Source organism: Sphaeramia orbicularis, chromosome 7 (genome assembly GCF_902148855.1).
Source record: "Sphaeramia orbicularis chromosome 7, fSphaOr1.1, whole genome shotgun sequence".
NCBI classification, from domain to species: Eukaryota; Metazoa; Chordata; class Actinopteri; order Kurtiformes; family Apogonidae; genus Sphaeramia; species Sphaeramia orbicularis.
The window spans coordinates 36415279-36441826 of record NC_043963.1 but is presented as its reverse complement, the minus strand read 5'-3'; the positions used below and the strand labels follow the sequence as shown (position 1 = coordinate 36441826).

At 37.9% G+C, this 26548-nt stretch overlaps 3 protein-coding genes across 5 annotated transcripts; all 3 read left to right on the top strand.

Annotated features, from left to right (window-relative positions):
• Positions 1-128: 128 nt before the first annotated feature.
• On the top strand, positions 129-3270 carry naa10 (N-alpha-acetyltransferase 10, NatA catalytic subuni). Of its 2 annotated transcripts, none has more exons than XM_030139331.1 (8): positions 129-313; positions 483-581; positions 689-747; positions 835-880; positions 972-1087; positions 1241-1285; positions 2483-2567; positions 2731-3270. In XM_030139331.1, the coding sequence occupies exons 1-8, from the start codon at positions 293-295 to the stop codon at positions 2920-2922; spliced, it is 663 nt and encodes a 220-aa protein (XP_029995191.1). In that variant the 5' UTR covers positions 129-292; the 3' UTR covers positions 2923-3270. The 2 variants fall into 2 exon arrangements, with proteins under 2 accessions (XP_029995191.1, XP_029995192.1); XM_030139332.1 differs by having other exon boundaries at positions 2740-2922.
• A 1934-nt stretch (positions 3271-5204) lies between these two features.
• Positions 5205-20928, top strand: LOC115422786 (SLIT-ROBO Rho GTPase-activating protein 3-like). Of its 2 annotated transcripts, none has more exons than XM_030139328.1 (22): positions 5205-5317; positions 7270-7359; positions 7564-7735; positions 7863-8025; positions 10083-10145; positions 10232-10360; positions 10866-10994; positions 12102-12323; positions 12397-12498; positions 13852-14031; positions 14182-14266; positions 14463-14490; positions 14628-14727; positions 14809-14869; positions 15724-15801; positions 15921-16049; positions 16138-16243; positions 17934-18158; positions 19256-19311; positions 19398-19620; positions 19706-19751; positions 20072-20263. In XM_030139328.1, the coding sequence occupies exons 2-22, from the start codon at positions 7293-7295 to the stop codon at positions 20261-20263; spliced, it is 2556 nt and encodes an 851-aa protein (XP_029995188.1). In that variant the 5' UTR covers positions 5205-5317; positions 7270-7292. The 2 variants fall into 2 exon arrangements, with proteins under 2 accessions (XP_029995188.1, XP_029995189.1); XM_030139329.1 differs by lacking the exon at positions 5205-5317 and adding an exon at positions 5483-5595 and having other exon boundaries at positions 20072-20928.
• An 829-nt stretch (positions 20929-21757) lies between these two features.
• On the top strand, positions 21758-26130 carry ssr4 (signal sequence receptor, delta). The gene is made up of 6 exons (XM_030139618.1): positions 21758-21944; positions 22158-22276; positions 22366-22440; positions 23416-23505; positions 23623-23688; positions 25547-26130. Exons 1-6 carry the CDS (start codon positions 21896-21898, stop codon positions 25649-25651), a joined length of 504 nt encoding a protein of 167 aa, XP_029995478.1. The 5' UTR covers positions 21758-21895; the 3' UTR covers positions 25652-26130.
• The last annotated feature ends 418 nt before the right edge of the window (positions 26131-26548 follow it).

The following is a 26548-nucleotide window of genomic DNA, read 5'->3' as shown; positions in this document are numbered from 1 at the left end:
GCCTTGTAACGTACATGTACTTTATTTTCAAAATACAAGTAATTTTTATAGCACGAACGCTTCTAAATTGAATGGTTAATGCTTTTATTCTGAAGGTTAAGAGCAAACCTATACCGGAAATGCTGCTGTCGTAGCACGTTCATTCCTCCCTTCCTTCCTTGCTAGCAACCCGACCCAACAAGCTATCGAGAAAGACTATTTAACGTTATAATCTGAATATTATGAATTGATTGACTGATTAGTGTACTTAATTTCAGTTTCCCCTATCCCAAAAAGAAACAAACTTGTCAAAATGAACATAAGAAACGCAAGGGTAAGTGTACTGAAATCCTGTCGAAAGCCATGCTGTTTCTTTTAACTAAGCTAATAGCTAAGCTAGGTAGTGCAGCCTACACGTTAGCCGACCAAATATCGCCCATTGAAAATGACTGGTAATAGTTTCTTGTACTTGTGTGACATTGGTTTCTCTCTTGTATTCCCAGCCGGAAGACCTTATGAATATGCAGCATTGCAACTTGCTGTGTCTTCCAGAGAACTATCAGATGAAATATTATTTCTATCACGGACTGTCCTGGCCCCAGGTGACTGAACTGCTGACTTCTGTTTTTCCAGTCACTCCGTTGCATCTGTCAGTCAAATTCATACAAAGAATCAGTTTATTTTATTTACACGCATGGTTTTTTTTCAGCTTTCATACATTGCAGAAGATGAAAATGGAAAAATAGTGGGATATGTGCTAGCAAAGATGTAAGTAGAAATGATCATTATTAAATATCTCACCTTAGCTGATCAGTCTTTCTAAGTGTATTATTGTACTTTTCCTCGACTCTGCAGGGAGGAGGATCCAGATGATGTACCCCATGGACACATCACATCCCTGGTGAGAAACATGTCAAATCTGTTACCGAGAGAAGAAGTGGTTGCTGATCTGAAAAAAAAAAACAAAGAAAACTTTTGTCTGTGTCTTCCAGGCAGTGAAACGCTCCCACAGACGACTGGGTTTGGCTCAGAAGCTGATGGACCAGGCCAGTCGGGCCATGATAGAAAATTTCAATGCAAAATATGTCTCGCTTCATGTTCGCAAAAGGTGCTTTGACCCTGCCTTTAATTGTATGATGATTGCTTGATTGTGTAATGTTGTTTAATATATTGTTTTCTGGATTTAAGTATGTGTGTGAGATTTATAATAGTCAAATTTTAATGAATTTAACAGTCTTTCTTCAATCTCTTCCTACTACAGCAACCGGGCAGCTCTGCACCTGTATTCAAACACACTCAAATTTCAGTAAGTATAGTATTTTTACTCAGATGACACATTTGGGAATACTATCGTTTATAAAATTGCACTGTTTGAATAATTGTATTTCTGATAGTGGACATAAAATCTCTGTTACTCATTTCTCATTGGTTACTCATTTCAACTTGGAGGTGAATAACTTGCATTAAAAATAATCATATTCAGATTTCTCTCAGTTCATTACAATTCTAAAGCCCAATGATCTGAATTGGTAATCTCATAATAGCTTAATCTAATTATGAAACAAAAAATTTAAATGGATAAATTCAGATTTAGTGCATAGTTGAAGCCAGAAAAATGCTGCCTGCTGCACATTGTGCAAAAAAATCATAAAATTAGGAATTTTGGGTACAAAGGAATCATAGTCACAGGTGAACTCAGGAAAAAACTTGAAAAGCTACCAGTAGATGCCTGGTGGCTCTCCTAGTATTGTTCTGTACTCTTTAATATTCAGTAGTTTCAAGTCTGACCCCAGCACAACATCAAATCTTAAATTGTATTTTTAAAACCGTGTTAGGAAGTCTTTGTTAAAACATGATGAAACCCTGGACATAACCATATTTAAAGTATCAATGTTAACCAACACTTTTTTTTTTTTAAAAATAAAATAATCTTCCCCCGTCATCCTCTGAGCATCTATAGAAATAACAAAAATGGGGCCAAGCCAATATTGTTATGACACTGAAAATGTTTATGTCAGTTAATCAATACTTCTGATGATAAATGTCGAATTACTTCATCATTTCAGTATAACTGTTGATTTCCGCTTCTGAATGAAAGAAACCAGAAGCTTAAGCCATGTTTTTACTGTAAGAACATGGCCTGAACTTGCCAAACAGTGGAAAATTTGACAAGTCTGAGGTAGAACAAGTTGGTCAGCCCCTGTCTTTGAACAATACAATGTTATGGCTGCCCTCTTCTTTTTTGGTAATGTCTAGACTGGCACTTTGCCACCCTCTATTGGCCTGGACATGGGCTTACATGTTGCAGATTAGGGATCTACCTACTAATGATTGAAATTGGATTGTACATTTATCATTTGCTGTGTTGATATCAAGGAAAATAATATGACTGTAATTATCATTTTATTGGCCCCGTCTAGATTAACATGTTCTCAACGGAAACAAGGGCATCGACAGTTTATACTTTCTAAAATTAATGTTTATTTGTGTCGTTTCATCACAGGATCAGCGAAGTAGAGCCTAAATACTATGCAGACGGGGAAGATGCGTATGCCATGAAAAGAGACCTGGCGCACATGGCTGACGAGGTTGGTCTCTTCTCTAAATTAATTTGCCAGAAACATGTAATGGTGACAGGATCCACCATCCACTGACAGGATTTAGCTCATCATAGGTGACAAAGCATGTGTAGCTCAGCTGATGTCAGATATGGAGACTCAGTTTCTAAATGTGTCATATTTTCGTGTACATGTCCCACAGCTGAGAAAGCCTGGGGTGCGTGTTTCGGGTCAGGAGGCGCCGTCTGGACAAAGTCCATCAGGGTCTGGAGACCAGGAGAGAGAGAGTGAGAGAGACAGCGGAGGAGAGAGCAAAGAGCTGAGTGAAGTCAGCGAGGCAACAGAAAGCACAGATGTGAAAGATTCTTCATCTGATTCACAATGACGCTGCAGGCCTAGATATTTTTTAATTCAACCTTCATTTCCTCTTTTTATCAGCCATTGGCAGAATCTTGGGCTTTCCAAAGCGTTTGTCTATTACATCTGTTTCCATATTTCCATCACTGGTTTTCTTAAGTCTTTCTCTCTATTTGCAGTGATGAATAAAGAGTACCCCATAATGACATGAATTGGATTGTTATCTTCAGAAAACTCAACATTTTTATTGGCTTAATGTTGGTTGTGGCCAAAAATTCAGTCACATTTAAAAGATTGATAATGAACTGTGATTTTCATTTGTCTTAATTAGGTCTCTTATTTAACACATTACCGCAAATAAATCTTTGAAATAAAATTGTTGTTATTTTACTCATTTCACTATGCAGTGATAGGGTGTAGATGAGTGCAAAGTACAAGTACCTATTTAAGGTGGTAGTGTAGTACTTGATTATTTCCATTTTATGCATCTTTATATTTCTACTAAGGCAGTCATTGTACTTTTGTCTACTATATTCACCTGACCGTTTTACTACTAAGTTTCCAGAGAACTGTTTTTCTTACCGTTACTGTCCAGTAAAACCTATTTTTCTCACTTCATCCATTGCTTTGTATGTAGTTCTTAGAGGACAGCAAACATGATGATCTTATAGAATATGATGCATCGCTGTAGATTAATCTACCAACAGTATATGAAGTAGTAGAAATGATCTCAGCCTGAAACATCTATAGCAGTAAAATGAATCAAAAACAAGTAATAGGAAACACTCTTACTGCAGTGTCTACTTACAATTAAGGAAGGTTTGAAAGCAGAAATTAAAACAGTGGATTGTTCTCATTGTGTAAATACTTCTTTTCGCTCTGTCACTGATCATAAATGAAACACAAATGAAATTGTCAAATATCTAAACATTCAGGTCAAACAGATTGTGATACCTACAAAGACCTTGTAAAACTAGAAAAGCACTTGGAGAGTGCACACCTACGCCGTCACCAAAATTTAATAATTTGTTCTTTGTGCCAGTATCAACATTTACTGAAAATTTCATCAAGATCCTTCCATAACTTTTTGAGTTATCTTACTAACAGACAAACAAACTAACAGACAAACCCAGATGAAAACAACCTCATAGGTGGAGGTAATAATGAAACCAACACAGTGAAATGTTGCTTCCATTGCACATTTTTACAAGGGGTTTTGTATTTCACATCTGAATGTAGGGCCCCCAAGTGGTAGCCCCAAAATAGTGCAGTCACTTATGCAGGCTAATAGCTTGACCACAGATCTGATATGAAACACATAATGATGATACTATCCGAGTACACCAATGTTTGTAGTTATTATTTTTCAACAAATACAAGGGAGAGACAAAAAGTTCTGAGACAAATATAAGAAAAAGTTTTATTTATTTATTTAACAGACCTCTCCACCTTGAATTTCACAGGTCCAGCTGCTCCTTTTGGATGTCATTCTTGATTGAATTTTGCTTTCTGGGTCAAACTGGTCAATCCAAGTTTCATTTCCAGTGACGCAGCACTTATCCCTCGCGAAAAAACATCTCAGAAAACTAAGAAAAGACACCAACATCACCAACTTCTGCATATATGAGCATGTAAAGATACCTAAAAAAAAAATACAATTGAGCATAAACATGAATGTGTAAGCAGCATTTAACAGTTGCAAACAATCTATGACATGGTCTGTGTGTGGGGATTAAACTGTGACTAAAGTGACAGACTTCCTTATTTTGAACCTATTAAATTTACTGACTATAATGTTAGTTTAGTTCATTTTTGGCAACTTGCGCAATATCATCCTACCGTCTGTTGGAGGAAGGAAACAAAGAGTGAAGGAGAAGTGCTTGACAGATAACGCATAATTATGCACACTGACCTTTCTGAGAGTTGGAACGTTTCAGTTTCACACCTTGATGTCGTTTTAACACTTTTGAACTGAAAGTGACAGATGGCATCAGCCTTTTACAGACTTTAACAAGTCTCTGAGACAGTCTGTATGAATTTAAAAACAACAGGGATTTTAATTCAAGTGTTGTTTCACTGGGGATTTTTTGCTCTGCAGTAACACTGTGTTGCCTCAAAATTCCTTTTTACTTCTCATCTGACAGTTATCCTTGACACAAGTCTCCCAGGTTACTGGCCATGCATTACTCATAAACTGGTCATGCAGTGTGTAAGCACCCCTGCTGCCCCCACCTTTGTACTCAGGACAGAGGAGTATTTTTAACATGCTTCAGATTTTTTTTTTTTTTTTTACATTATCCCTCTGTGGCAGCTGATTTCACTCAGTGTCCCAGTGAGGAGGGACTAATCAGTGACAGCAGCTGGTGCTGGATTGGACTGAAAAGTTGATTTGGGTCTGAAGAGGCAGCATCCAAGAGAGAGAGGTACAGTTTTGACTCAAGCCTTTCACCCGTCACACTTGCATAATCGCAGGCTGATGTGTCAAAAACTGAGTGTGGGGTGAGAAAGAGAGCAGCACAGCAGTGAGTGAATGTGTGTGCGTGTGTGTGTAAGACTCAGAGATGAGCTCCACTCCACCCACATCCATCCGTGTCCAATGTGAGGGGGAGGTGAAACAGTTGAGAGCTCACTGTGCTAATAACTGGCATTATTTAGTTTCCTCAGTCTGGAGAAGAGACCAGACAAGGCTGCTCCTCATCAGGTAGGACCTTTTTATATTTCAGGTATCAGATTACTTCTCATTATGCTTAGTATTAGTGTTATGCTTGGATAGTTTAACCTTTTAGACATGATTTTGAACTGAAGGGAAGTGTTGTTGTGAAACCCTGCTTTAACACCAGTGTTGGACACAGGCTATAAATGAACCATGATTTTTATAACTTATATTGTTTTCTTATCAAAGCAGGACAGTTTATCATTTTAGACTTCATGAATATATTTTTGTGCTGCTGCTATGAATGATTGCTCTACTCTTAAATTGTTGTTGGATACAGACATAACCCTTAGGCCATAACCGTTACAAAGCGTAAGATTTATCTACATGTTGGTACTTGTCAAGATCCACTGTAGGTGCAATAATTCTGTAATGCTAAACAGAAGAAACAGTGAGCTTAAGACTAGTTTAAATAAAATATTACTGCAGATGGTGACAACAGGAGGTGATGATTCACTGCTGATCACATTGAGAAAGAATGGACTAATGGAGAGGGTTGACATAAACTGGAAAAATGAGACATTCATTTCTACAGGAAATTTTGGAGTTTGCTGTAATTTGGCAATTTCTGTAAGGTTTTTTACTTCAAAAAGAGTGGTGAGTGTGCGCTTGAGCTGGACAGAATGAATGTCACTGTGAGATGTTTGAGAAAAGGGGAAGTCGAGGAGGAAAGGGAGAGAATGTGTGTGGCGTTTGTGTACAAAGGGTTTTGATCTGACAAGCACCCCACTCTTCCCCTTTTTTTTAATGCGCAACAAATGTGTTAAAAAAGTATTATCTTGCAGGCATCATGACTATTAATTTCACAATCTGTCAAAGCTCATCTACGGCCATTTGCTGAAATGCTACAGTGTTTTTTGCACTGTGTTGTCATGCTGAGTATAAGTAAAGATACTGTATATGGGTTTGAGCTGCTGTCACAGACACAATCCCAACAAACTGAAACATTCCTCAATAAAGTTTGTTCAGTATAGAGGCAATTCACATTTAATCTGTCTCAACCAAGTAATCCATTTTCCTTTCAGCCTACTACTTTGTCTTTGAAGGTATTTATTTAGTGTGGTTATATGCTAATTTCATTTGTGTAACTTCAGTATCACTTTTCTTTTCAAACGTGTAGAAAAGCCTGTAAAAGCATCACAAATGCAAATATCAGTAGTGAAACCACCTGGATTCGTCAGAATAAACATCCCCACAGAGTTGTACGCCATGTGGTTCACCCTATTTTTAGGGCAGCTGAGATGTTACTAGACCTATTTTTGCACTTCATGTAAGTCAGCAGCGTGACCGGTGCAGAAGGCACCACATGCCAACTGGTTTTCTAGTTGTTTAGCAGAGCACAGCAACGGGTGACAAGTTTCAAGAGATGTGTTACAGTAAGGCGAACATGCACTTTTCACTCTTTGTGTGGAGGGAGGAAGTTTGCATGGTCTGATATTTTAGCACATAGGGTGTGAAAGTTTAAAGATGCAGTAAGTATGCATGGGCACAACCGCAGAGTCATAATGGGTCTTGTTTTTTTTTACTAGGCTTTGTCCACAAGAGATTAAAAGTATCTTAAAGCATCCAATGATTATTCAGAAAGATACTGTACAATGTCAGGAACAGGATAGTTGATCAGTCATAACATGATAAAGTAAAGTTTTGTCTTTTTTTATACAGAATTCCACCCAGTTGGAACGACAATGACTTCCCATGTAAAACTCCGAAAAGAGAGGGTCGGTGTAGTGGACTATGACACACAAATCAAAGGTAAAATAAGGACTATCTGTCCCTTTCTAAAAACACACCCATTTTTGACTGTTATCAACACATCCTGAAGAACAGATGAGTTACACCTCCTCGAATCTGTTTCTCACCCACAGTCTGTCTTTCAGAATGAGTCATTTGTTAAAGGGTGTTATTTTTCTTTGATTCGATGCAGTCTTACTACCCATTCTTCCTCTTCACCCTCAGAGGTGCGTTGCCAGCTCTTAGACCAGCTAAAAGTGTTGGACTTGCAACTGGAGCAGAAGAACCAGCAGCTGCAGGACCTCACAGACTACCTACGGCGGAGGGGTGAGATTGAAAGCGAGTACGCCCGTTCCCTGGAAAAACTTGCTGAAAAGTTCATCTCCAGAATCAAAAGGTAAAAATAGCTGTATATCTGCTCTCATATGATTCACTGTGCAATTATGCTTTTGTGAAACATTCATTGCAAAAGTGGTGCTATTGTGCAAACTGTTTGCCTCCTTTGCATCCTTGCATATCCTTAGGAAAGAGTCCAGTAACCACTCAGTCACCAAAGCCTGGCTGGCTCTTCTATCCCAGACTCGCCAAGAAAGTAAGGACCACAGTTCACTGAGTGAGAGCTGTAGCATCTTCATCATCCAACCCCTCACATACTGCCTAGAGTACACACAGCGCCTCGCCAAGAAGGTAAGGCCTGGGTACGGTTATGGTGCAGACCAGTTTGCTTAGGTACTAGAATATTTTTTTGTTTGTTTGTTTATTTTTATTGTTTTGGATTTTGTACAATACAAACATGAGGGACATTCGAGATACATTGACCATAAAAAACCTTTGTGACTAACAATTGGTTTAGTAACATTGAAATAAAAATTGTCTACTTCTCCCATTTATCATGACACTGTTCTTCTTAGGTCCTCAATCAGAATCTCCATCTCAAATATTCCATTCACAATTAGTTGCCAGTTGTTCCTTGTAGGTGGTTCTAATCTGCACCATTTTTTGGTAATAGCCTTTTTACAGGCTGCTAATAGTATTTTAAACAAATATCTATCATTTTTAATTACATTATTACCAATAATTTGTCCAAAATACATCACCAAACATGTTTTAGGAATTGCATAACCCAATATCTTAACAATTGTTGAATATACATTATCCCAAAAGGATGCAAGTTTAGGACATAACCAAAAGACATGTACATGATTTACACTAACATCTCCACATTCTCTCCTACAAGATTGAACTCCAGACACACATATAACTGTAATTTTAGGAGTTACAGTCTACTCTCGTTAAACCGCCCGCCGTTATACCGCCATTTTCGCTCACCGCCGACCAAAACCGTTGCACAAAAATCCCCAATGCATTATTCCATTAGCTACCGCCATTTCCGCCTATCGCCATCCGCCAGCCCAGTTCCATGCACAAACAACACTTATACCATTGATTTCCCGACCGTTATACCGCCAGCGTGATTGCCATCGAGTACACATAAATTTTAACAATGCACTGAAACAAACGCGCCAGACGCTGATCGCGACAAGCAACGAGTAGGTCTACGGAACGGGCACCGTTCATTTATCGCAGAACACTCAGTAGGTCAGGATGTCGGGAAGAGGACGTGGGATTAAGCCAAAGCCTCAAGATGATGGGGTGTCATTTCCCGACACGGTATGATAATGTTTAAAATGTTTCCCCACTTTAAATGATCCCTTACAACATAACAGAATCAAGATTTATTTAGAAACGCAATTAGAACGGGTTAACGGAGGCAGCATAGACATCATATAGTAAAGACATGCACATTATGGACGCAACCCGTGGTAACGCCATTTTCGCTATACCGCCAATTTGGCCGTGAACGGAAGTTGGCGGTATAACGAGAGTAGACTGTATAAAAAATCGAATCATATTTTTCCAGCAATGTTCCCTCCATATTCTTGAAGAAGCTGTTGACTATTGAATTCTCCAGATATTTACCCATTCGTCCTCTGAGACAGCTATTCCTAGTTCTTTTTCCCATTTCTGTTTCATGTCCAAAGTGTTACAACTTCTCTTCCCCATTAAATATTTGTAAAGAGAAGGTATAATTTTATATTTTTTAGAATGATATACTCCAAAAATCATTTTTACAAGCTCATTGTTATTAGAATCAATTTTGTGCTTTATTTTTTTGTCTTAATTGTAGGTAGTTGACTTGTCAAGTCAGACTCCTGTTTTAATTCTTGAAAACTTTTAAGGCGGCTGTCCTTAATTAATATACACCAAGCAGTTATACCTTTATTAATCCACTGTTTATATCTCAGGTCCTGGGTACCTGGGGTAAAGTTTTTATTATAAGCAGGACACTGAAGAAGACAGTAGAATATTGTGAATAGTGCTGTTGTTTAACATCAAATTTCACTACCTTAATTGCATCAGTATCAGTGTCTCATCAATTTATTGGTGATATTGGGCTAAGAGAAAAATTGCAGTCCTGGTAAATGGGTTCACCGTCTATGCTGTAAAACTGGTTTGAGTGAGAAAATGACAGGTTGCAGGTGCATAAAACAAATGGATGAAACAGAAATGCCAAATCACACTCTGGTGAATAGATGTAAGCTGTATGTTATGGAACTGCTGTGAATTTACAAAAGTCTAATAAGCTGGAAAAAAAGAAAATGTGTAAGTGTCACCTGATCCTTTCACCTGCTTTCAGCTTAATAGCTTTTGATCACTTGACATTTGTTTTGTGGTGTTTTCAGAGTAAAGACATTTGTACACAGTTACAGGATGGGCTTCTCAAGGCTACCACAGAGCTACAGACTGTAAGTGAGAACACAACCACCCTACACATCCTTCCATCATCTCAACAAATAAAATCAGGTGTTGCTCTATGTGCATCTGTGTGCAGACGTGGCGGACGTACTACCAGTACCACTCGGAGTATGTGTGTGCAGAGGGGAAACTGAAGGAAGCAGAGAAACAGGAGGAAAAGCAGAAGCAGAGTGCTGCTAAGAAACTGGAGAGGTTAATAGAAAAAGTAAATGTTCTCACTTAATCATCACTATGTGTTCATGCGTGTCATAATGTGCATGATTTTCACTGATAATTAGAGTTGCAATTAAACTAAGTACTGTTACAAGTACTACGCTTAAGCATAACTTTCAGGTTGTACTTGAGTATTTTCACTTTATGCAACTTCACGCTGTTTTTAGAAGTTTCCTGTCCAAGGAAAACATGTCTCGACAAATATTTTGAGTTTTGATTGTAATGAATTGATTAATTTTTATATGATGGGTTCAGTTAAATAAACTCTAAAAATCCTGCATCAGCTAAAAAATACATTTACACAAAGCAGAAAATAATCTTAAATGTGCAGTTGTAAAATTTTATGTCCACATGACGCTATAAATTAAATGTGAAAATATCATCACTGATGGGGACTATTCTTGATTTTCATATTAAGTATATTTAGCAGATAATGTATGCACACTTTTATTTAAGTGATAGTACTACTACTGCTAATAACTGTTTATCTGTTACAGAGACAATGTAAAGTCAAAGAGAGAGGTCTGAAATGCAGCAAGGCCCGGAATGAGTACCTCTTAAACTTGGCAGCAGCCAATGCCTCCATGAATAAATACTACCTCCAGGACATCTCTACTCTCATAGATGTGAGTGCATCACATTACACCCTTGTTTAGCCACTGTCTTTGTTCATCATGCATAAATAAGCATTGCATTACTGATCCACGCTGATGAGTATACAGGAAGCACACAACAGGCCAAGAACTCCAGCAACAGTTGTTGAATAGAAGAACATTATTTCTCTCTAAATACAGATTAACAGGTTTTGGCTTGTAGCCTTCTGCAGGGTTATCAAGGAGCACAACCAACTCTATTTAAATAAAGTCTGAAAATGAAAAACATGAAGAAAATATACAGGACACAACCAATTCTATACATTCACACACTGAATGAATAACAGGGTGTTTGTAAAGATGGGTTGGACATGTGACTCTGGCTCCAGGCCAATCACTGTACCACGTTGACAGAGATGACAACGGGAATATTCAATTAGAGACATGGTTAATGATGTATTAGGACTACAGAGTTAAAGGCTACACATAGAGGATGGAGCTTTATAGAAAAAGAGAGGATATGCTTTATAGGTCTAACCCACTCACGTAACTACAGTCACGGAAAAAATTATTAGACCATCAAAAGTCATCAAAAACAATGGTTATGCAATCAAGTACTAACTCCTGTGTGTATCATGTGACTAAAACAGACAGAAAAGAAAACATGGAATACCTAAAAACACTGTTTTGGGCAGTACAATGCCATAGATATTGTTGTAAGAACTAAAGTGATTTTGATTATTTTCAAGAAAACCATGTAAATTGGATAGATATCAGCTCTGAAATTAAACTGTTATGAGTTATTTGTGTTATCATTATATTTGTCCAAACAAATGTACCTTTAGTTGTACCAGGCATTAAAATGAACAAGAAACTGAAGAAAACAAGGGGCGGTCTAATAATTTTTTCCACAACTGTATATAAAAGAGCAAAGAAATTTAACATGTAAAACCATTGAGAATGCAGGAAACCCAGTCAGGAGTGGGTTGCATCGTCAAAAGTTTTAGCTTTTGTCAAATACAGTGCAATATGTTACATGTACATATGAGACATGGACTAAAAATACTACATTATAGGGAAGAAATTGCATCTAATTGTTAATTTAAAAAAAAAAAAAAGCTATTAAATGATCTCCCTCAGTGCGCAGATGTAGGGTACCACCTGTCTCTCAGTCGGGTGATGCAGGCCTACCTGTCCAGTCAAAGGCGGGCTCAGCAGAACCTGGCCACAGGGCTCCAGCAGCTCCAAGGAGCCGTGTCAGGACTGGACCAGAGCCACGACAGAGACACCCTTCTGCAGGACCACTATAACGCCTTCTGTATGCCTCTCCGCTTCCCCTACCAGCCTCATGACGGAGACCAGGTGTGACTCTGAAAATAGGCTTATTTCAATGAATTCATGAACATCAACTTTAATCCACCCACTTGTTTCTCAGGTTGCAGAGGTTAGTGCAGAGAGTGAGATGATTTGTGAGCTGGAGACCAGATTCAAGCAGATACAGACGAGACTGAAAGCGGTCACCCAGGACACTGAGGAGGTACACGATATCACTCAACCTTTAATGCATAATTACAGTCTTTGTGGACCATGTGTATCCACCAGTGTTGACTGTAAAATATTTTTGCTTTTGCAAAAGGTTATGAAGTCTGTAAATCTGAATGGCCTTTATTGTCATTATGCTCATGATTGCATATGACTGCACTACGAAACTGTGGGGGAAGTGCACTTAAAAACCTTAAAATATCAATATAAAACAATCCAAAACACATCCATACTGAAATCCCATGATTATACGACTATCACGTATTGATTCAAATCTGCTATTTAATACAGTTTGATAATAGTATCAATATTTCTAGGTCCAGTATGTGTTGGAGTAAAATAAACAGATTTCTTTATTCTAGAAACTACTCACAACTTTACTTCCAAAGTCCAAACTTACATTACCAAAGCATCACTAATGTTTAGACTTGCAAAGACGTCTATCAAAAATCAATATTTGGTGGAATAACTCATGTGTTTTAGCGTGTTCTCCACCAGTCTTTCACAATGCTGTTGGCTGCTTGGATGCCACTCCTGGAGCAAAAATGCAAGCAGTTTGTCTTTGCTTCATACTTTGTGAGCATCCATCTTTCTCTTGATCATATTCCAGGTCTTTTTTTTTAATGGGCTTCAGGTCTGGAGATTTGAAATGGGAGGAAAATTTGCAAATTGAGGAAAAAGATCCAATGTATCATCAGTTACAAGGATTCATGGAATTATTAATCATTTGTGTTTGTTTTCAATAGTTTACTTTAAGCTGAAGGAGATTTTTTTTTTTTTTTAACCGCTCGGCCAACTACTTCCTGAAGGGGTATTGTAATTGTTTTGTCGTCTGTCCGTCCATCTGTTTGTTCAACGACATATTCACATTATCTGAAAAATGCATTGAAATATCTGCACCAAATTTATACTGTGGATGCATCTTGGCATGGAGTAAAAGCCTGTTGAAAATGGATGACTGTGACCTACTTTTTCAAAGTTAAATGGCCTTGTGCAGTTATAATATCTGAGTACTTTCAAATATAAATATTTCTGTAATAAGTTTTACACAAAGACAATCTAATCTAAATTATAGGGCAGTAACTTTCAACAGAATCTTTCACTATATTTGGCTGAGGGGTATTAAAAATGTGCAGCATGTTGTGTTTTATCATTTAGGACATGTGTCTACTTTACTCAAAGTGAATTATTTTGCTCCACTATTCTAAGTTGTTTCTACATTTCCTAAACTTCTGGCATCACTCACGTCACCACAGATGACACTAAATCAAGCCTCCACAGAGATATTTACCGCTCATAATTGTCCGTTGCTATGTCAGATTTCACTCTCTCTGTCACTCCTGTACAGGCGAGTAAGAGCATGTCAGCAGCTCAGGCTTCTCTGCTTGAGAGCATCAGCGAGGACGATCTGGAGCTGAACAGTGGCAGCCTATCCTCTCAAGAGGGCAGCATGGAGAACCTGGCAGCCAGACCCAGTGTAGCCCGCCGCAGGGCCAACCTGCAGGAGTTAGAAAACCTCTATTTCACTGTGAGTTTATACTTTCAATCTGTTTTAATGAAGTTAAGCAGAGAAGTGCTTTTACAAATGTTGTTTTTGAGTTTTAGTTTTTCTGGTGTGTGGTTGACAGTGGTTGTGAATTATGGCTGCAACATGAACTAGATTTGATTTGTTTTGCAGAGAGTAAAAGACTACCTCATAAACAGCTCCCTGGTATCGAAACTACAATCCAAACATGACCTGCTTAAAGTGGCTGTGGAAAAAGGTATCACTTCTGCATTTCTCACAGAATAATGCCGCAAAGCAAAATACTGCTGACTCCAAGTACAGTCTCAGAGCGATTTATGCATAGTTCTGCAGGTTTATTTTCCAGTAAATTATTGTTCCTTCCTGTTTAAATTTATTCCAGTGTCTGTTTTTTTTTCTAACTGCACTGTTTTCTCTTTTGTGCTTCTTCTTAGCTGAAGCAACAAATGGACATCAGCCGAGGTAAAGAGCCCTTATGAAGGCATGAAGTTTTTGATCAAACTGTGAAAGCTGAATGTCAATCTGTCTACCGTATATATTCCATATTCACAGTGTGTCAAATATACTTTGTGATCATTTTACCATTTCTCCCTCTGCAGACCCACTGCAAAGTCCATGCGTGTGAGGAGGAATCCCTCAAGTGCCAACTTGATGCACAACCACAAGCTTTTCAATGGAGACATGCTGTCCTTCATCCAGGTGGTTATAATGTGTGAATATACTTAAGCTTGTGTGTTTAAGTATGTATGTATATAAAATCATACATTTTATTTCTTCTAGGCATCAGGACAACAGATTCCACTTGTTGTGAAAAGTTGCATTCGCTTTATTAACCTAAATGGTGAGTTTTCTAACTAAATCATCTCAGTATGTAAAAAAAAAAAGGTTTGTTTTCTGAATAATTTACAGGATAATATGGTAAATGTAACACAGTGGCTTAAAATGTACTTGCATTTTAACATATTGTACTGATTTATGTGACTTATAACACAGCAACTATGAATATTCACAAATACAGGGTGGGGAAGCAAAATTTACAATATTTTGAGGCAGGGATTGAAAGACAGTGTATGACCAATTAGTTTATTGAAAGTCATGAGAATTCTTTTGCCACAAGAAAACTGACATAATAGAAAATGTTTTTATTCTATGTGTCCTCCTTCTTTCTCAATAACTGCCTTCACACGCTTCCTGAAACTTGCGCAAGTGTTCCTCAAATATTCGGATGACAACTTCTCCCATTCTTCTTTAATAGTATCTTCCAGACTTTCTCGTAATAGTTTTGCTCATAGTCATTCTCTTCTTTCCATTATAAACAGTCTTTATGGACACTCCAACTATTTTTGAAATCTCCTTTGGTGTGACGAGTGCATTCAGCAAATCACACACTCTTTGACGTTTGCTTTCCTGATTACTCATATGGGCAAAAGTTTCTGAAAAGGTATGGATAATAGTGTTAGGTATGATTATGACATCAATATATGTTTGGTTTCAAAACAATTGACGTAGTGCCTGCTGAGAAAAAACAACTAAATGTTCATTGTAAATTTTGCTTCCCCACCCTGTATATGTAAAGCAAAATGAGGAAATTAAAATAAAAATTGACAAAGATGATAATAATGATAAGAAGGCTTCATTGTCTCCTAAATTAGTCTTATTCTGTCAGGAAATTCTACTAATTTACCTGTGCTTTAGGCCTCCACCATGAAGGGATATTTAGGGTGCCAGGATCCCAAATGGAGGTCAACAACCTGAGGGATGCATTTGAGCGAGGTAGGGATGTGTGCTTTTTGTGTTAATATCTTACCATGATCTGTATGTGTCCTTGAAGTAGCTCCTGTCACTGTGGAGCATTAATAATGTTGGGCAGTGCGCTGTGGGCTTCCCTGCAGGAGAAGACCCCCTGGCTGAGCAGCGCTATGACCTGGACTCTGTGGCTGGAGTGTTGAAGCTGTACTTCAGAGGTCTGGAGAACCCGCTGTTCCCCATCGACAGCACCAACCAACTCCTGGAGTGTGCACGTGAGTATTTAAATGTGCTGAAAGGCTGCATGAGCGTTCTCGAGGACACACAGCAGGAGCTCATCAGCCTTTCATCATCCTTTCACAGAAATAAAGAACGAGGCAGAGAGAGCAGCTCAGCTCAAAGCGATCATCGCTTCCTACCCCGAGCCCGTCATTGTTGTCATGAGATACCTCTTTGCATTCCTTCATCAGTAAGTGTTTGGAACTTATGTATGAGTACAAAGAAGAAATAGATCTGTTACAGGAATTGAGAAAGCTGTTTCTGGGGAAAAGAGAAACAGCAGAGTTTTTGTAAATATGCCAGCAGTCATCAGTTTAATTTATTTGAATTAAAAGCCAAATGAATATAACCACAAACACTGGCTGAGGGAGCTGCTGATATTATTCATTGAAATAACAGGAAGGCTGATTTTATAGTCATTATTATACAAAGGTTTGGATTTGTGGTATATTTGTGGTGTTTTTTTTTTTTGTTTGTTTTTTTTGTTTTTTTAATTTAAGTTAATTCTATACAGAAAATGTGAAGAGTAGCATCCATTAAATGATTACACTGGGCAACAATGATTTTGCGCCTGTCAGACAAATACCTGCTTTTACCTAAATCAGACACACTAATACCAAATCTAAAATCAGAATTGCTCCAGCACATCAGATTTTTCAGTTATGCAGCCAATACATAACCATTATTAGCATATCATAGCAGTGTTTTTAGTTTAAATTCTAAGCAATCAAAATTCGTATGATTTAGTACCTAAAAGAAAAATATGGTGCAGTCCAAAGTGATTCAGCGCTCTGAATGCTAGGATTTTTATTGGACTCCTGATTGGAAAACTCAGTTACAATCTTATATTCCACTCAAATCTCAGTTCTTCACATGATCAGCTTGGAAGTAAAACTTTTGGATAACCATAAAACCCCAAATTATGCATATTAACAGATAGGTTAAAGAATGTGACTCAAAATGATGTTCCTCCACCTGCATCTTTTTTTTCCCCCACCTTCTTTTCAGTGATTTGAAGTGATGTGCATGATGAATGACTCCATAAAGATATTTCTGAAAAGTAAACCAGGTATCAAGGGTGTTTTAACCTCAACAAGATGGGCAATTACTGTTCCTACAGCACAAGAACAAGAAACATTTTAGGACAAATTTGAGCCTAGGTGATGGGCTTTGCACCTTATTTACCTTATGCTATATTTCAGTGGGCTTGTTGGTCATCTGTAAATTTAATTTTAACAGAACTCTACAATTTGGCACATTATCTTCCAATTCTGAATGCACAATGTATAGTCACGGAAAAAATTAGTAGACCATCAAAAGTCATCAAAAACAATGGTTATGCAATCAAGTACTAACTCCTGTGTGTATCATGTGACTAAAAGAGAAAAGAAAACATGGAATGCCTAAAAGCACTGTTTTTGGCAGAACAATGCCGTAGCTATTGATGCAAGAACTTAAGCGATTTTGGTTATTATCAAGAAAACCATGGAAAATGGCTAGATATTAGCTGTTAAATTAAACTCTTATGAGCTTTTTTTTTTTTTGTTATCTTTACATTTGCCCAAACAAATATACCTTTTTAGTTGTACCAGGCATTAAAATGAACAAGAAACTGAAGAAAACAAGGAGTGGTCTAATAATTTTTTCCATGACTGTAATGCCAAAATTGTATAAACAAACATAATGAAAACAGAACAATAATGTTTGATATAGTTTGGAATAGTATAATTACCAGAACATCTCATACATAAGAGGGTTGTGCATAAGATAAGGGTGCTAATGCTTCACAGAAAAGACCATTGACTAATATGTATCTTTACCGTACTTGTTTTTTTTTTTTTTTCTCTCTCTTTTTCATTGTTTTCTTCCCTTCTCTTTAGTGTGTCTCAGTACAGTGACGAGAACATGATGCAGCCTTACAATCTGGCTGTGTGTTTCGGCCCCAGTCTGGTACGAGGGGCTCAGGATGATGACGTTGTCACACTGCAGCCTCAGATCAACGCGCTGGTGAAGGGAATCCTCCTCCAGCATGAAAGTGTCTTCCCCAGTCAGAGCGAAGTACAGGGACCAGTGTATGAGAAATGCATGACGGAGGAAGACGGCCTGTAAGACCAAATGTGTTCTGACATTCTTCCAGTCCCAGTCTCCACACAAAGGTTTACAGCTGTCTCACTGTCAAAGTGTCAAGTGCCCGAGGACTCACTTGCAGAGATTTTGAGCCATTTATGTGCATTTTTCAGAAGTTGACTTTTCTGCAGGGTTGGAAAAAGCACAGATTAGCAGGGGAAGCCCAAGAGTTAAAAAGAGGAAACGAATGAGACATACTGCTGCAGTGGTTGACTACATTTACAAAAGAAAAGCCACAACATTAAAGGTCCAGTGCTTAAATTTGAAGAAGATCTAATTGCAGAAGTGGAACATAATATCAGTAATTATATTTACATCAGTGAATAGTCACATTAAAATGACAATAGATTTTTATTGAGCTGTTTGTATCTCCAAATGGTCGTCTTTCACGGAGTCTGCCATGCTTCTACAATGGCTCCAAACACACTTATTTCTTTTGATAAACCAGGTAAACCAAATATATTTGACTTTGAACCAGAGTAAAGATACCCATGACTTTTTTCCATGTAATTTTCACTTGATTTTTAGCTTTGCTTCTCCGAATATTACCACAAATTAAAAAGAAAAAAAAATTGCCCACATTTCTGGCCTCTGTATGTAAAGAACAAGGGGCTCAATTAGAGTTCAACTTCACCGTTAGAGATCACTAAGTAACTTATTATATATTAATAATTAAATTAAATATCATATACTCAGCCTTTTAACAGTGATTTCTGATGATCCATACAAGGAATAACAGGAATGCAATAATATGTCATTTAATTAATTAATTAACCATTTCTACATAATGATGCCATTATGACAAAAATGAGTAAATCAGACAATCATTTCCACTCTGTAGAAACTCAAGTTAAGCCACTTATGTGTTTTAGCCATGAAAACAGCAAAAAAAAAAAAAGTTTAAAAAATGGTTCATATGTTTTGGCTTTGTCAAGGAAAACCCAAGTGGTGTTAATTATTTCTGAGGGTTTAGTAATGAGGCCTTCAGGTGGACTTTGGGACTGGCCAGATATAGATGCATGTTGTATGTGGTGAACACAGGGGACTGATATCTGTGTTGTTGTTTTTTCCCTAGTGAGGTTATTAATGAAGAGGGAGATGTAGAGCCAGAGTCTTCACAAACTAAAGATGGTGAGTCATTTGTTCACTTCACAGATTAAGTCTTAATGTGCTTTGTAGTGTGAATCATGAAATATATAAATGGGATTTTTCTACAGAATTTGATCTGGGATCCTCAGTTGACCCCACCAACAGTTTGTCAACGCAGAAAAAGGCAGAGCGTCCCAGAGCCAACAGCAGCGGTTCTATTGAGCGAAGTAGGTATGCAGGGGGACCGGCAGGGAGCGCCATTACCTCAGGTGGAAAAATAATGCTTCAAATTCCCATGGGGCCACAGTGCAGACCACGGCGGGTCTACTCTCCTGGCTATGTTCGCAGAGAGTAAGTAATACCAAATGTCACCCTGACACTGTTGACATTCTGTGGGAAACTACAGTTCATTTAGTTCTGCCTTCTCTGTTTATAGATATCAGGAAAACTCATCCAATGATGACATTATACCCTTAGATAAGGTTTGTTTTATATCCATGTACTTCTAATTTGTAATACATGTTGGCTTGGTCATGTCATGTACAATTTTAATTGCAAATACTGCATTAATGACTGATTTTGGAGGTGATAATAGACCAAAGATGACATTTCTAGATGATAAGCTTGCTGAAGAGGTCTTAAGACTCCTGCATAACTGCTAGTCTATAAAGCATTATTTGTAATTCCTTCAAATTGTTTATGACATGAAAAGTACATTGTGGTTTTTAAGATCAAATGATGCAGCTGAAGGAAAGACAAGGGCAGTTTTGTATTTTTCCTCTTTCATTATTGTTTAAAACAGGAGGTCTGTCGCCAAATGGACTCAGTCTTCAAGGAGCTCCTCTCTCGGCGAGCATCCCAAGACATCTCCACCACAACCACCTCTTCTTTCTCCTCTCCTTCAGCCCCAGGTCCTCAAAAAAAGGGGAAGCGAGGTGATGGACGAAAGGGTAAAGGAGGAGGGCTGTTCAAACCTGCAGATCCACTGGACTGAAAGGGCTGACATGAAGAGACGACAAAAAGAGAAACAAAAACTGTGTAGAGTGATGTGCTCTGACAGCCGCTTTCAGCACATTCTATTCATAGAAAACTGAGATCACTGATCCGTCACTTTTTTGGGCTTCTTTCCACAAGGTGTCTCCCTTCTCAGAAGCCTTTTCATTCATGTTTATACAGAAGAACCTTGTTGTGACTGCAGACCTGCAGTTGAGTGTAGGAACTGGATTACTTGAAATAAACAAATGCTTGTGTAAAGTTTAAAGTGGTTATAAATAATCCTCTGTTATTGAAATGCTTCTCCTTTAATGCTCATTTTCTGTATTGCACACTGAAATATAAAAATACAAATGCATTGATCAAATGACTATTGAAAATGAGGTACAGAGTAAATAATGACACAATGAACGACAGTAAATTCTGTATCCATAATAAACTTGTATATATTATTTGTAACAAGTTTGACAGTTTTATTTGTCTGGATTACATGTCAAATAATTTGTAATTTTTTAAAACAAATGTTTAAGACTGCTGGATATGTCATTCTTTTGTTTTTCTCTTTATGGCAAAAAATGTCGGCCATTTATGGTGAAAGAATTACATTTATTATTCAAGGACAAACTGTATCTTTTAACATAAAATAAAAAAAAACTTTCATTTGGATTTTTGTGTATATGTGTATTTATACTTTGTATGTTAAAATATTTTCATATATTGTATATTTTCATTGAATGTCATGCACAAAACCAGGAACAATACTGACCTGCAAGCTGCACTTACAGTAACTTAAAGGCCCAACTAATACTAACCCAAATCAATGGCTATATGGTAAATATATTTTCTTTTATATTCTTTTAATTTTATGGATTTTTATGACTTGTCAGGCAAAAAACATCCAAAGGATGTCACAGGATAAACACTTATTTCTAATATCGTTCCCAGGTAGTGAAAGACCGACATTCAGGACAAATTCCAAACGGTCAAAGGTTGCATGGAAATCAGTTAACAGTAAATTATCTTAAAGTTTTTGTTTGTTTGTTCTCCATTAAATAAAGTGATTAAAATGTGAATTTTTGTGTATGAATAAATTAATTTACACAGGCTATTGGACAATGAGATTAATCAGATAATCAGAGACCAGCATCTGGACAAACAAACTAACACATTTGATGTTAAAGATAAAATAGAAGAAGTAACAACTTTAAAAAAAAAAGAAAAAGTTCTTATGTGTCCATAACCATTGTAACTAATTCACTCCAGATTAGACGACAAATTGTCTCTATTATGTTTCCAAAAAGTGCAGCAAATATAACATGTAATTTAGCAATTAGGTAGTGATCGTGGTATTACCTAGAATTTGTAAATGTACTTTCAATACAGTGACCGTCTCCTGGGTCTTTATGTGTACATATTCCATGACTGATAAGTTTTTAGATGACGTGTCGACAGCCCATTTACCCAGAATGCTGTGCGGCGCTACAGTCCACGTCATTGTAGCGCAGGCGCGGTGGTGTCCCAGCACTGAGCTGAGGTGGACTTCTTCCTTTCGGTCAGTGAACAAACCTAGAAGCTGCAGTAAGACTCAACAGCTGGAGCTCAGAAAAAGCAAGTATCCCCCCTGGACGCTACAATGATTCGGATAGCCGCCTTCCTCGCCCTGTTAGTGGTCGCCTGCTCAGGTAAGCCTCCGTGGACCTGGTGATAAAGGTTAATGAGTTAGCCTGTGATGCTAATCACACAGCTAAGAGCTCATAAGCCGGTCAACATTGAATGAACCATTCAATCAAACCCGTCAGTGGCTAGTTATTATACGTTGTATCTAAGTGTGTATTAAATTGTTGAACCCCAAGTCCTGGGCGGTACCTAATGTGGCCCCTGTTCTCTGGTGACAGGAGAGAGCTGCACAGACCCGGTGATCAGCCCGTCGGCCTACACCACATCAGACGCCGTCATCTCCACCGAGTCTGTCTTCATCGTTGAACTCAGCTTGACCTGCACCAACGGTGCACAGGTATATGTCTACCCCCTACACCTTCTCTCACACTATTACACAATACATTCATGTCTTCACCAGAGACTCTTCCCTTTGTGTCCTCATAGAGTGTGACTCTGTATGCTGATGTCAATGGAAGACAGTTCCCTGTGACCAGAGGTCAGGATGTTGGCAAGTACCAGGTAAAACAGTGGCACTAGTAGTATGTTTAGAATGAATCAAGATGCTGAGTGTTTCACTGCAAATTTCACTTCTTATCTGTCCATCTAATGTTTTAAATGAATTGGCATCTTGCTGCCATCTACCTACCATTCTGCATTTAGAGAGGGTGTTCATTTAATCCTCAAATTATGAAAAGTTTTAGGATTCCCTTTTGGGTGTTTGATTAACTCTGTTGACTAAATAGATCATAATAGATCTTCTGTCGATAAGTGTTAAGGCCACTCTACAGTCCATGCAGTCTGACTTTTGGATTATGTGATAGCTTTAGAAACCTTTTCCCCAGTTATGGGATTGTATCCAAAAATGTATGCAATATTTTAAAACGGACATTATAGTGATTGATCATCAGTCTAGATGCTGGAAAGCAGCTAGAGTTTGAACTTGGTCTCTTTTGTTTCTGTCACAGAACAATTAAATGCAATGCATGTAAATGCCCCATCAGAGACTGTGTTAAAAAATACTCTTTAGTCAGTATGTTTAAACAATGTTGCATCTCACCCATCTCTACAATGGCAGAGCTTTTTACACATTTGAAAAACAATAAACACTTTTAATTTCTAATGTGCACTTGAAGCAGCCCTTACATTTTGTCTAAAGGAGGAGGATCTCTTGAATCCTAGTAATGATTATAATCTGTATAAGAGATATGAGTGCCATGATCTATTAATAATAAGCCCCTATCTCTGAAAAAAATAACAACAGAATCAAACAAACCTTCTGAAAATGCATTTCTTCCCTAATATTTTCAGCTTTTCCCTGTACACTTGACGAGCTTCTGTATTTAGTTGGTTTGTTGTCATAGAGTGAGCTGGTCTCATCTCTCCTGCTCCTGTTGAAAATGGTCAAAACTGTCCTAACAAGATACCCTCAGATGGTGTGATATGTAATGTTACTTTAATTTGTAAGTCCTGAAACCGTGTGCCTTCTTCCTTCAGGTGTCATGGAGTCTTCCTCACAAACAGGCCAGCTCTGGAACATATCAGGTCAAATTCTTTGATGAGGAGTCCTACAGTGCCCTGCGCAAGGTTTGTGTATAGTACAGTGTATATACATTTCAGACGCTGCAGTAGTTTAGTCATGTTACTGTCTTTTTTCAGTTAAAAGTTCCATTTTAATTATGATTGCACATCATCTTCTTTCAGGCCCAGAGAAATAATGAAGATGTCAATGCTATTCAGCCTCTTTTCTCTGTTAACATTGACCACAGGGTAAGTTTATAACAAGTTCAGACTCCTAAATAAAATACACCACACCACCATCTTGACTCAAATCTGTAGACCTTAAAAAATAGGTTGATTTCACACTGCGATGCTAATCTGTAGACCAGTTACACAGTAGATAAGAAACATGGATGGGTTCAGACTCGGAGGTGTGACTCTACCGTATGAAACCACTGAAAATGTCATTGGAAAATGTTTAATTTCTTGGAGAACAACTGTGAACACTACAAATGGGTGAACAATCTGGAATTGCTCCTCATGGTCTTATGCAGGATATTTATTGGAATGAGTTTGTGAGACACAGCATTGCAGTGATTGACCAGTCCAATGTTCTCACTGTTATATTTAGGAACAACTAACCCTGTAGCTCTTGTCATTGGCCCAAATGCAATAAACTGTGTCTTGATGATGTATGATAAAAATATCTTGACTGAGCCTTGTGCAGAAGAACCAAATAGGGATCTGTACAGTACATTTAAACAATGCTGGATTGTCTGTTATATCTGCTTTCCAAACTGCTAGCAAATCCAAACAGCTGATTTGCATCCTGACCTTGGCTGATGTTTAAAATTCTCTGACCATGTTCTGACAGAAAATGAGTAAAAGAAAATTAGATAGATAGATAGATAGATAGATAGATAGATAGATAGATAGATAGATAGATAGATAGATAGATAGATAGATAGATAGATAGATAGGGGCTTGAATAATAGTAAATTTCCCCTTGGGGATTAATAAAGTTCATCTATATAAGATGATACTTTCAACTAGACTTGTGTGCTTTGTTTTGGGGTTTGATGGTTAGTAGTCATTTAGCCATCCAAATGGACCATTTTCAGATGCAGACTCCAAGTGGTAGGGGAACATTTCCACAATGGTGAAGGGAGAGAAACAGAAATGGAAATATCTTTACAAGTTATCATGTAAAAATGTAAATATAATGTCATGGTAAAATTTCAATATGAAGGGATATGTAATCAGATTAAAACAACTAATCTTTATAGAAATCCATTTCTCTGTGCAGGACCAGACTAAAAGAGTTGATATGTAAACATACCTCCAGTCTGTTGTCTGTCTCGTTCTGTCCTTGAAATTTGGTTAGTTTTTTCACCATACTAGCGGTATTGTACCCGTGGTGCCACTGTGTGTGAAAAGTGCCTATACATTACTGTAAATGCAGCCTTCACGTTGTTGCATCGTCTGCTAGCAGTAGAAATTTCAGGAACGGCAGCATAACCACTTCTGAAAATGGAGTATGGCAGCAGGAATGAAGAATTCAAAGTAGAGAGAGGCTAAAATATCCCAGCATACCTCAACATTTGAATACGGACATAAAATTGTGCCTAGTAGATAGTCAGGTAATGTTTCTATTCATTTGGCGAGTTTGGCGGCAATTGGGCCTGTGAAGGCTGAGGAAAATCCGTACAAACGCCCTCCTGTGCTGCAACATCGATCAATCGGGCACAGAACGTGCATTATATAGTAGGAGTAAGATTACAGAAGGTTAGTAGTATTTGACTTTACAGTATTGTATTACTGTTATTAAATTGTAACATTCCATCAAGTGGCCTCCTATTCCCTTGGTAAGCATTTTCACCCTCACTCCTTGTAGCTTCATACAGAGGGACGCTTTCCAAGCTATGGGTAGGGCTTGGGGGGGGGGGGGGGGGTTCAAACTGGGCTTTAAATTAGATGCTGGAGTTCAATAAGAGTAATCGTTCATGTTGTTTTTATCCCCAGAGTAATTGAAGGACCAGATGAAACTGGAATATGTGTTTTGTTGTCATCTGTTTACTTGTCTTGGCTGACAGATCTGTAATGGTGTCACTTTAAAATCTCCCTGCAGGGTGCCTGGAGCGGCCCATGGGTGTCTACTGAGGTGGTGGCGGCCCTCATCGGCATCCTGGTCTATTACATGGCCTTCAGTGCAAAGAGCACCATCCAAGCATAAACTGATCCACAATCCATTTTTAGCCACTGGATCATTAAAGACTGAATGCTGGCTGGACTTTATCAACTATCTGCCATCAAGTGTTGTGGCAAATAAATGCCATATTGCCACATTCTCTGCTTTAGGATGAGGAAGAAGAGCAGCAGTCTTTGTACTTTTTTATTCAGACTGTGTCTGTGTTCTATTGGTCTCTGTCCATTTACAACTGATTTTTTTTCATGGGTTTGTCTTTTCAGTACAGATATTTTGTAATGTTTTATTAAAAGCAGACCAATAAACCTTGACCACAAGTTAACGTCTAACATGTGGATGCACTGGCTGGTGTGGAACTTGTACAGATGTGCTGAACACCAGTGAGAGGAAGGTCAAACATGCATATGAAATATCAATAATGTGACTGCATTGCCTGACCCAAACAAGCCAAGTGATAATGTCTCTTCCAGTAAAACGAATAAACGGCTTGTTTTTCTTTCATTGTGGATGTTGGTTGGTTCATGTGATAGTCCGGCAACAGACTGCCTCCTCTATAAATTCCTTTTTCCCCAAAGACAGACTGAAAGATTCATGGCCTTGATTTCCATAACAGCATATATCTGTTTTTGTGGTTTCCAGTGGTCAGATGGCAACATGCCATGACCTGAATTTGATCAAATGACATAATGTTACCGTTGTAAGACTAACTGAAGGGAAAGATGGCTACAGAGATATTCTTTTGAACAGCTCTGCCTGTTCTTTGTTGTATATTTAATTTAATAAACTTTCTACCAGTTTCCACAGAGAAAGATTTACATTGTACTGATAAGAAAACTAGGAAATGTTACACATGAATTATTTTTGTCATATGGAAAGTATGAGACAAGGCTGACCTTAATAATAAGTAGGATTTAAAGTAAACCA